The sequence below is a fragment of the Hemitrygon akajei genome, chromosome 5 (assembly GCF_048418815.1).
Source record: "Hemitrygon akajei chromosome 5, sHemAka1.3, whole genome shotgun sequence".
NCBI lineage: Eukaryota > Metazoa > Chordata > Chondrichthyes > Myliobatiformes > Dasyatidae > Hemitrygon > Hemitrygon akajei.
This window is the reverse complement of record NC_133128.1, coordinates 120,173,848-120,186,007: the sequence shown is the minus strand read 5'-3', so window position 1 is coordinate 120,186,007 and position 12,160 is coordinate 120,173,848. Positions and strand designations below refer to the sequence as shown.

At 46.8% G+C, this 12,160-nt stretch overlaps 1 protein-coding gene across 13 annotated transcripts in view; it reads left to right on the top strand.

The window, feature by feature from the left end:
• LOC140728114 (tensin-1-like) overlaps positions 1–12,160 on the top strand; it is a 429,660-nt gene that overhangs the window by 364,466 nt on the left and 53,034 nt on the right. For all 13 annotated transcript variants that reach the window (XM_073046317.1, XM_073046319.1, XM_073046316.1 and 10 more), the window contains 3 exons: positions 7,494–7,681; positions 8,724–8,793; positions 11,977–12,081. In XM_073046317.1, the coding sequence (XP_072902418.1) occupies positions 7,494–7,681; positions 8,724–8,793; positions 11,977–12,081 (363 nt within the window). The remainder of the gene's footprint in view (positions 1–7,493; positions 7,682–8,723; positions 8,794–11,976; positions 12,082–12,160) is intronic.

The following is a 12,160-nucleotide window of genomic DNA, read 5'->3' as shown; positions in this document are numbered from 1 at the left end:
CAGAAACACACCCAAACACGTGGAAGCCTGTACACTCATTCACGAGCACACAGCGGATTGTGTGTACACTGGCATACAGATTGACACAGAGGACACACACACACACACACACACACACACATTCTCTCACATTCACACACACATACACTCTCACACTCACACACACACTCTCTCACACACACACTGTCACACTCACACACACTCTCACACTCACACTCACACACACACACTCTCTCACACTCACACACACGCTCTCACACTCACACACACTCTCTCACACACACTCTCACACTCACACACACTCTCACACTCACACACACACTCTCTCACAGTCACACACACACACACACACTCTCACACATATGCAAATATATATATATATATATAGGCACATTAGTGAGTTCATCCAAGCACTAATGTCTTCTGAAAACATTTATTGCTCTACCAATATGTGTGACTACATACTTATTCCGTCAGCCACTTATTTGCCTATTTTCTTCATCTGTCAAAGTCCTTCTACAGACTCCCTGCTTCCTCACCTATCTTTGTATCACCCTCAGTCTTGGTCACAAGGCCATTAATTCCATCATCCACATCATTGACATACACCTGCAGCATACATTTGGAAAAGCAACCCTTCATTATTACCCTGTGTTTCTGCCAAGTCAATTTTGTATCCTGTTTGTGAGCTCATGTGATAACTTGCAGGTTGAGTTGGTGGTCAGGAAGGCAAATGTGATGTTAGCATTCATTTCGAGCGGACTAGAAAAGGCTGTAATGCTGAGATTTTATAAGGCACTGGTGAGGCCTCACTTGGAGTAATGTGAGCAGTTTTGGGCTCCTTATCTAAGAAAAAATGTGCTGGCATTGGAGAGGGTCCAGAGGAGATTCAAATGATTCAGAGAAAGAAAAGAGTTAATGTATTTGGAGCGTTTGATGGCTCAAGCCTGTGCATGCTGGAGTTTAGAAGAATGAGGGTGGGGGTGGTACTTCATTGAATCCTATTGAATATTGAAAGGCCTGGATAGAGTGAATGTGGAGAGGATGTTTCCTATAGTGGGGGAGTCTAGGACCAGAGGGCACAGATAGAGTGGATGTGGAGAGGATGTTTTCTGTTGTGGGGGAGTCTAGGACCAGAGGGCACAGATAGAGTGGATGTGGAGAGGATGTTTCCTATAGTGGGGGAGTCTAGGACCAAAGGGCACAGATAGAGTGGATGTGGAGAGGATGTTTCCTATAGTGGGGGAGTCTAGGACCAGAGGGCACAGATAGAGTGGATGTGGAGAGGATGTTTCCTATAGTGGGGGAGTCTAGGACCAGAGGGCACAGATAGAGTGGATGTGGAAGGGATGTTTCCTATAGTGGGGGAGTCTAGGACCAGAGGGCACAGATAAAGTGGATGTGGAGAGGATGTTTCCTGTAGTGGGGGAGTCTAGGACCAGAGAGCACAGCCTCAGAATAGTAGGACATCACCTTAGGCAGCAAAAGAGGCTAAGTCATTGGGGTATATTTATTTATAGCAGAGCTTGATAGATTCTTGATTAATTGGGGATCAAAGGTTATGGAGAAAAGGTAGGAGAATGTTGTTGAGAGGAAAAGTAAATCAGCCATGATCAAATGATGGTGTAGACCCAACTGGCCAAACGTCCTATTTCTGCTTCTGTGTCTTACGGTCTGTCGGCAGTGGACAAGCACGAGAGATCAGGAGCTGGGTGATTGCTATTCAGTCCCTGACTGACGAGACCAGTTGGCACGAGCTGCAACTATTTACCACGCACTGAATTGCTTTCCTGCCCTTCATCGACTCTGGGAACCTGATTGGCCATGAGGTGACGTGCTAGTGGGCAGTGGTTGCCTTGGGGACGAGTTAACGAGATTAATTAATTGCGGCAGTAAATGGAGAGTCTGTGGTGGCAGATTGTCTCAGTCCTGCTCAGTCAGGTCTGGACAAGTTGAGGCTGAACTGCTTAGAGTTTGGGACACTTTTCAAATTTCTGCTCAGTAGCAGCGAGGGAGAACAGACGGAGGCATGTAGTTCTCAGCACGTTACCCGGAGTTAGGGCATCACGTTCCAGCCTCATCTCAGCACCCAGTCACAGAGTGAAGAAATTTATAGTTTCAGACTCAAAGTTCAAAATAATTTTTTATCAGACTACAAATATCACCACATACTACTCTTGAGATTTATTTTATTTCAGACATTCACAGTAAATAGAAAGAAACACTGCACAAATCAAAGATGGACACTTAAACAATGTGTAAAAGACAACATATTGTACAAATACACAAAGCAAAACAAAATAATAATATTAACGAATATTGAAAACATGAGTCGCAGAGTCTTTGAAAGTGAGTCTGTAGGTTGTGGATGTTGAGGTAAGTGTAGTTACCCATGCCGGTTCGGGAGCCTTGTGGCTGAGGGGTAATAACTGTTCCTGAACCTGGTGGTGTGGGATCTAAGGCTCCTGTACCTCCATCCCAGAAGCATCAGTGAAAAGAGAGCATGGTCCGTGAGGTGGCCTTACCTCACCCCACCATTGATGAACAGTTCAGATGGGCTGAGAAGAGACAAGTTGTTTCTATCAATGATGCGGCAGGAACGTGGGGACAGGACTCTCTGGGCAAGAGGTGCGGTGCAAATGTAGAGGAAGGCTCGTACCCACTGCAAGCCCTGACTACACGGAGGAAGGTGGAAGTGGATTAAAGATTAGATTACCTTTCTAGATCATAAGACCACAAGACTTAGGAGCAGAATTAGTCTAATCATTGGGCCTGCTCTGCCATTCCATCATGGCTGATTTATTATCCCTCTCAACCCCCTTCTGCTTTCTCCCCATAACTTTTGACATCCCCACTAATCAAAAACCTCTGCTTTAAATATACCCAATGCTTGGGCTCCACAGCCATCTGTGGCAATGAATTGCACAGATTCACCACTCTCTGGCTAAAGAAATTCCTCCTCATCTCAGTTCCGAGGCTATGCCCTCTGGTTCTAGACTCACCCACTGTAGTAAGCAACCTCCCCACATCCACTCCATCCAGGCCTTTCAATATTCAATAGGTTTCATGAGTTCCCCTCTCGTTTTTCTAAGTGCCAGTGAGTACAGGCTCAGAGCCATCGAACACTCCTCATACGTTAACCCTTTCAGACCTGAGATCATTTGCGTGAACCTCCTCAGGATCCTTTCCAACACCAGCACATCTTTTCTAAGATGAGGGGTTACAGGTGGAGCTGGCTCTGTAACAGCTTAGCACTACATACTACACCACCCAGTCACCCAAACCGTAACACAACTGAGTGTAACTGGCTGTTTACACCTACGACTGTATGGGGTACAGTTACTACCCCTCAGCCCTCAGGCTCTTGAACAAAAGGGGATAATAACACTCATCTATTGAGATGTTCCTACAATCAATAATCTTACTTTTAATTAATAGTATTAATTAATTAAATTAATCAATTTATTTATTTATTTATTTATTTAATTATTAATTAATTAATTAATTACTTACAATTAATAACCTTAATTAAGGCTCTTAGAGTTGTTATTTCATGTTCTCGTTGTTTATTGCTATATTTATATTTACATGTGCACAGTTTGTTGTCTTCTATGCTCTACTTGATCTTCCACTGATCGTGTTATAGTTGCAGTTCTGTGGATGTGTTGAGTGTGCTCACAGAAAAAGAATCTGAGGGCTGTATGTGGTGACGTGTATCTGCTCTGATAATAAACATTACTTTGAGCTTTGATGAACTGGCCGGGCTGCAGGCATGGGGGACTCGAGGCTGTACTGATTCGACGGTCTGCTTACCCTTGGTGTGTGCCAGAGTCTCACTAATGTCATGAGAGGCTGGACAAACTTGGCTTGTTTCCTCTGAGGCTGATGGGGAGGTCTGATAGAAGCTTATAAAATAATGAGAGACCTAGATAAACTAAATAGTCAGTCAGTTCCCCAGAATAGAAATGTCAGAGGGCAAAGGTTAAAGATGAGAGGGGCAATACTTAAAAGCAAGATGTGGGCTAAGTTTACTTTTCATACAAAGAGTGTTAAGAGCCTGGAATGGGCTGCCAGGTGAGCTGATGCAAGATGACATGAGGGAGGAGTTTAAGCGGTACTTAGACACGCAGGGAATGGAGGGAAATGGACCATATGTAGGCAGAAGGAATTAGTTTAATTTGGCACCGTTGTTAGCATCCACATGGTGGGCTGAAGGGTCTGTGCCTGTACTAAGTAGAACATTACAACGTAGTACAAGCCCTTCCGCCCACAATGTTGTGTTAAACACTTTAACCTACTCTACGGTTATTCGAACCCTTCCCTCTCACATAGGCCTCCATTCTCCTATCATTCTTCCCACTCAGACTTCCAGACCTCCATTCTCCTGTCATCCATGTTATATTATAATTTGTAACTTCAGAGCATTAAAGTAATTCAAAGGGAGACACGGGAGTCTGAAATGCGGGTCTAACTTTGTGTTTACTTTAAGTGAGGTGTGCACGTGTCACATGGTAGTGTGATGACAAATGCAATTCAGGTATTTATACATATAACCCATCATGAATTATTTAAATGAACAGGAATGCTTAATCAAATAATATATATACAAGATTACCCAAATATTATTGAAATGGTAAATACACAACATTCCTACATGCTTAGCTGTAAACTCCACTCAATGCAGAATGCATCTCAACTATATACACAGTATACTATACAATACACATGCTATCTACAGGCATCTACAGCATAGTGAACTCCAAATTGTCCCATTCAAGTCTAAAGATTTAATCGCTGTGGAGGATTTCTTACTGTTGTGGGATAATGTCTTTCCTGATGGGTGGTCGGGGGGAGGGTCGCTCAGCTTGGTAGGTGAGATGTGAAACAATCTCAGGTTCTGGGGCTCCTCCATGTTGGGTGTAGGAGTTGATTCTGAGATGGCAGGAAGGGTTCTGACAGCTCTGGACTCCCTTTTACTCCTTCCATTGTCTTCTTCTCATTTATGCATCTTGATCTCGGGAAGATGCATTTAGTTCACTGGAGTATTCTCTTATTATCCCTCTATTGCTCCCTTTTACAATCTGATCTCTCCTCTTCACTTCCTCATCTACAACATCATCTGATGAATTCTCTATTTTCATATCTCTGTTGACTCCTTTCTTTTTGGCCTTCCATTAATCCAGCTGGGTTTTGATCTTTGCATCTACTTTTACAAGCAGCTTTTTGATTCCCACTTGATGTTCATGCAATAACCATATAACAATTACAGGACAGAAACAGGCCATCTTGGCCCTTCTAGTCGGTGCTGAACCTTAATGCACACAGAGCAGATTCTGGTTCTTTATACTGACAAAAGCTGAATGTTGCAACTTTCCTGGAGCTCCTCTCTTCCAGCTTAAAACCAAGCCACAGTTTGAAAGTAGCTACCTGATTAACGTAACAGAGGCTTTCTCAGATACGTTGCCTACAAAAACTGTTGTAGTTGGACCCCTGCTTCCATCACTTTCATGAATCCTCTGAGCAGCGTGGTCCTTCCCTGGTCCAACATGCTTTCCAACCGGAGGCACAGAGGTCAAAATCAACACCTGTTTGTTTGACTACGGTTCATGGTGCACAGCATGGAGACAGCTGTGGCATTATCCAGTACCTTAATTCAATTTCAATTGGTTCTCCCCTCCCCCTTTCTTTCTCCTGAGGCCTCCCGTCCCATGATCCTTTCCCTTCTCTAGCTCTGTATCCCTTTTGCCAATCACCTTTCCAGCTCTCAGCTTCAACCCACCCCCTCTGGTCTTCTCCTATCATTTCGCATTTCCCCCTCCCTCTCCTACTTTCAAATCACTTACTATCTTTCCTTTCAGTTAGTCCTGACGAAGGGTCTCAACCCGAAACGTCGACAGTGCTTCTCCCTATAGATGCTGCCTGGCCTGCTGCGTTCCACCAGCATTTTGTGTGTTGCTTGAATCTCCAGCATCTGCAGATTTCCTCGTGTTTTCTTGTCTATTGTTAACTTTCACACTGTAAATCTCAAGGCTACACAGTTCTGTTTCACTCTCATCATTATCAGATTTTTCATCAACAGCATGCAGATTGGTGCTCTTTTTGCAGCTGCAACTTGACTTTTTATCTTCTCTTTCTTATTATTGTCTGCCCAACGTACTCTTTGTATGTGTCCTATTGTGTTGCATTTTCAGCAAATTTCACCTTTAAACCTGCATTGGTTGGTGTATGTGAGCCCCTGTCACAATTTGTATGGCTGGGCCAGTTTCTGTTTAGATGTTGCAATTTTGTTCACACCCACTTTCATTCCTGACTGCAACTCTATTGTGTCTCTGTCTGTGGTTTCAATTGAAACAGTGATTTCAACTTCTCTTTTAAATGGCTTCAGTTAGGAGCAATTTTTGAATGCTTTCTTGTAAGATTCAACAAACTAAGTGATTTATCAGAGCATCATTAAGACATTTACTGAATTGACAATGTTCAGACAACCTCTTCAGTTCAGCCACGCATGGTGAAATTGAGTCCCCCTCTTTTTTTGGTTCTGCTTATGTAACCTAAAGCTTTCTGCTACCAACAATGGCTTTGGTTCTAAATGTTGCTACGATACCAACAAAGCTCAATTCTGACTGTTATGCTAAGTACAGCCCCAAAGCCATATTTGCTGACGATACCAATGTTGTTGGCCCAATCAAAGGTGGTGACAAATCGGCAAATACTGTAGGAGGGAGAATGAAAATCTGGTCGAATGGTGCCACAACAGTTCAATGTCAGCAGAACTAAAGACCTGATTATTGACTACAGGAAAAAGAAGCTGGAGGTCCATGAGCCAGTCCACATTAAGGGATCAGGGATGAAGAGGATTAGTAGCTTTAAATTTACTATCCTACAGAGGACAGTAAAAACCACCAATGAGGATCCTGGGGTCACCCTCCACCCTACTTGTGACATTTACTAGCAGCATTGTATACAAAGGGCCAGAAGCATTGCTGAGGATCCCTAGCACCCATCCCACCTTCTTTTTGACCCACTACCATCAGGACGGAGGTACAGGAGCATCAGGACTAGGACTGCCGGACTGGGTGACAGCTTCTTCCCTCAGCCTCAGAGACTAACCTGTCATCACCGAGGTCTCGAAACTAGGACAGCGATCAGTTTTCTGTTTGCCTGTGCTGTGTACGACACAAACTTTGAATTACTTTTTATTAGTTTATTTATGGCAGTACTGCTGTTCATGTGCTGTGTGTGTTTTTTTTTGTTTTGTGGGTGCACCGTGATCAGGAGGAACTTGGTTTAGTCTGGTTGTATAAGTACAGTCAGATGACAATAAATTTGAACTTGAACTTTACAGGCGTTGTCCTGGGACTGGCAGGTAAGCGCCATCACGAAAGAGGCCGTTCTTAGAGGTTTGCGTCGACCCCTGTGATTTTGCGGCTAAGTGCAGGTCAGAATAGGAAGGGGTGTAAGAAACTTATCTTCCGCGTTTGTGTCCCTGCCAGGAGTGAGGCCCCGGGAAATGAGTCCACTGGAGACAGACCTGAGCTCGAGGAGACGGACCAGCAGCGAGGGACACTACGAGAATGGCAGCGACGCCTCCTGCAGTCCTCCTGTGCGTTCACCTGTCCGCTGTGTCTCTCCAGAGCTGGCCAGCTCCATCGCCGCCAATCCCGGGGGATGGCCCAAGGAGGTGAGGCTGCGCTGGGGAGAGACCGCTTCTCCTCTCTCACGTGTGCTCACAGCTAACGCCTCCCATCACACAGGTGGGCGGTTCCTGGGACGGAGGCAGTGGGTTTGTCTGGAATTAGAATTGGTTTATTATTGTCCCTATGACAGGGGATTTCCTGTCATAGAGTCATAGATCACCACAGCATAGAAACAGGCCCTTCGGTCCATCTAGTCCATGCCAAACTGCTATTCTGCCTTGTCCCATCGACTCACATCCAGACCATCACCCTCCATACCCCTCCCATCCATGTACTTAAACAAACTTCTCTTAAATGTTGCAATCAAACCCACATCCTCCACTTCCCCTGGCAGCTCGCTCCACCCCCCGAGTGAAGATGAAAACAAGGAATTCTGAAAGTTCTCAGTAGGTCGGGCAGCATGTGTGGAAAGGTCAGAGTTTCTTCACTGGAAGTTGGGAAACCTGGCTGGATTCCTCTCTTGCATGACTAATGGAAGGGGGTGGATGGGTTCCTGTCCTGTACAGTAGTTGGGATGAGGGACGGAGTGGGATGAGGGACGGAGTGGCCTCCACCCTTATCAGAATCAGTATGAAGTTTAATATTACTGGCATATGTCATGAAATATGTTGCTATTTGGCAGCAGGATAGTACAATACATAATGGAAAGATTATAAATTACAATAAGAAATATATATATATATTTGTGTGTGTGTGTATATAGATATATATAAATTATTTAAATAGTGCAAAAAGGAAAAAAATGATTGAGGTAGTTTAAATGGGTTTATTGTCCATTCAGAAATGTGATGGCAGAGGGGAGGAAGCTGTTCCTAACACACTGAGTGTGTGTCTTCAGGCTCCTGTACCTCCTTGATGATAGCAATGAGAAGAGGGCATGTCCTGGGTGGTGAGGGTCCCCAATGACGGATGCTGCCTTTTGAAGGTGTCCTTGATGCTGGGGAGGCCGGAGCTCATGATGGAGCTAGCTGAGTTCTGGAGACCGATCAGCTGGAGTGACATCTTCTCTCCTTTTGCCTTTCCCAGTCCAACATGCACAGCTACAGAGAAGCGTTTGAGGAGTTGGAAGGAGCGGCAGTGAGTCCGGCCAGCACCGGTGAGTCATCCCACCCAGCACGGCTTCCGTCTTCCCAGCTCTACACACAGCTCTTCGAGCCACACGACAGCACAGAAACAGGATCATCAGTCTGCGCGGAACTGTCCTTCTGCCTAGTCTCATTTACTCGCATCGGATCATAACCCTCCATATCTCTCCAAACCATGTACCTGTCCAAACCTGTTAAACGTTGAATTCAAACCTGCATCCATCACTCCACACTCAGCGGATCTCCATAAGCATTTCACCTTTCACCTTTAACCCATGCCTCTAGTTCTAGTCTCACCCACTCAGTGGAAAAAGCTGACCTGCATTTACCCTATCTATACCCCTCATACCTCAATCAAATCTCCCCTCATTCTTCTACACTCCAGGAATAAAGTCCAAACCTATCCAATCTTTCCCTATAACTCAGGTCCTCAAGGCCCAGCAACATCCTTGTAAATATTCTCTGCAGTCTTCAAAGCTTATTGATATCTTTCTGTTAGGAAGGTGACCAGAACTACCTAATTTAGAGCACGCAATACTCTAAATTAGCTTCAGCAGAAACTTATACTTGTCCAGCTTAACATCCTAACTCCTGATTTACGAAAGCTTATGCACTGAAAGCTCTCTTTACAATGCCATCTACCTGTGATTCCACTTCCAAGGAATCATGGATCTGTATTTCCAGATCCCTCTGTTCTGCCTCACTCCTCAGTGCTCCACTGTGTAAGACCTGCTCATGGCACAACGCCGGATGTGTGGGAGATAAACAGACCACCTCACTTCGATGAGGACTGATGGGATCCCTCTGTTGGGGGAGGGGGAAGAGAGAATGGACAGGGTGGGTGGGGACTTTGATTACGCTGACTGCCTTACTGAGACGCTGAGAAGTGCAGACGGAGCCCGTGTGAGGGAGGCTGGTTTCCGTGACATGCTGAGCTGTGTCCACCACCTTCTGCAGTTTCTTGTTGTTGCAGGCAGAGCAGTTGCCAAGCGACTTATGGGACAAAAGGCATCCAAAGGATCCCTAGTTTTAAATCAGAAACCCCTTTCGATAAACCCCAATGTTCTGAGAGCCTTCCAAATGATCTTCCGTATTGCATCACACACAAAATGCTGGTGGAACGCAACAGGCCAGGCAGCATCTATAGGAAGAAGTACAGTCGATGTTTCGGGTCGAGACCCTTCGTCAGGACGAACAACGTCCTGACGAAGAGTCTCGGCCCGAAACGTCGACAGTGCTTATCCTTATAGATGCTGCCTGGCCTGCTGTGTTCCATCAGCATTTTGTGTGTGTTGCTTGAATTTCCAGCATCTACAGATTTCCTCGTGTTTCTGTATTGCATGCTAAGTTTTTGATTACACGTGTGACTGCAGCCCTACCACCGCAGAACTCATTCAGATGTCATTAGGGATGTCAGGCATGGTTAGGGATGTCAGGCATGGACAGGGATATCAGGCGTGGATAGGGATGTCAGGCGTGGTTAGGGATGTCAGGCGTGGACAGGGATGTCAGGCGTGGACAGGGATGTCAGGCGTGGTCAGGGATGTCAGGCGTGGATAGGGATGTCAGGCGTGGTTAGGGATGTCAGGCGTGGACAGGGATGTCAGGCGTGGACAGGGATGTCAGGCGTGGTTAGGGATGTCAGGCGTGGATAGGGATGTCAGGCGTGGACAGGGATGTCAGGCGTGGACAGGGATATCAGGCGTGGATAGGGATGTCAGGCGTGGTTAGGGATGTCAGGCGTGGACAGGGATGTCAGGCGTGGACAGGGATGTCAGGCGTGGTTAGGGATGTCAGGCGTGGATAGGGATGTCAGGCGTGGACAGGGATGTCAGGCGTGGATAGGGATGTCAGGCGTGGACAGGGATGTCAGGCGTGGTGAGGGATGTCAGGCGTGGACAGGGATGTCAGGCGTGGACAGGGATGTCAGGCGTGGACAGGGATGTCAGGCGTGGTTAGGGATGTCAGGCGTGGATAGGGATGTCAGGCGTGGTTAGGGATGTCAGGCGTGGATAGGGATGTCAGGCGTGGTTAGGGATGTCAGGCGTGGACAGGGATGTCAGGCGTGGACAGGGATGTCAGGCGTGGTTAGGGATGTCAGGCGTGGATAGGGATGTCAGGCGTGGACAGGGATGTCAGGCGTGGTTAGGGATGTCAGGCGTGGATAGGGATGTCAGGCGTGGACAGGGATGTCAGGCGTGGTTAGGGATGTCAGGCGTGGACAGGGATGTCAGGCGTGGACAGGGATGTCAGGCGAGGATAGGGATGTCAGGCGTGGACAGGGATGTCAGGCGTGGATAGGGATGTCAGGCGTGGACAGGGATGTCAGGCGAGGATAGGGATGTCAGGCGTGGACAGGGATGTCAGGCGTGGACAGGGATGTCAGGCGTGGATAGGGATGTCAGGCGTGGACAGGGATGTCAGGCGAGGATAGGGATGTCAGGCGTGGACAGGGATGTCAGGCGTGGACAGGGATGTCAGGCGTGGACAGGGATGTCAGGCGTGGACAGGGATGTCAGGCGTGGATAGGGATGTCAGGCGTGGTTAGGGATGTCAGGCGTGGATAGGGATGTCAGGCGTGGACAGGGATGTCAGGCGTGGATAGGGATGTCAGGCGTGGACAGGGATGTCAGGCGTGGATAGGGATGTCAGGCGTGGATAGGGATGTCAGGCGTGGATAGGGATGTCAGTGCCACTCAGGTGCAGTGAGCAATTCAGTGGAAGGTATAAATGTGTTAGAGCAAATTAGAGAATTACAGCACAGTATAGCCCCTTCAGCCCATAATGCTGTGCTAACCTTTTAACCTACTCTAAGATCATCCAACCCTCCCCTCCTATGTAGCTTTCCATTTTTCTATCTTTCATGTGCCTATCTACGAGTGTCTTTAATGTCCCTAACATTTCTGCCTCTATCACCACTCCACGCACCCACCAAACCTGCCTGTCACCTCCCCTACACTTTCCTGCAATCACCTTAAAATAATGCCCTTAATGTATTAGCCATTTCTGCCCTGGGAAAAGTCTCTGGGTGCCCACTCAATCTGTGCCTTTTATCATCTTGTACACCTCTATCAAGTCACTTCTCGTCTTCCTTCACTTCAAAATCCCTAGCTCGCTCAGTCTATCTACTTCAGACATGCTCTCTAGTCCAGGCAGCACTTTGGTAAATCTCCTAAATGTCTGTTATTTTGCAGTGGCCCGTTCTCCTCCTGGACTGGCCCAGACTCCACTCTCGGCACTGGGCCTGAAGCCTCATAACCCGGCTGACATCATACTGCAGTCCACCATTCTGGGGCAAGGTAGGATTAGTTAGCTACTGGGACCGGCTCTGGGTCGCACCTTCGCAAGCTCAGCGGGAAGGAGGGGATACAAGGGATG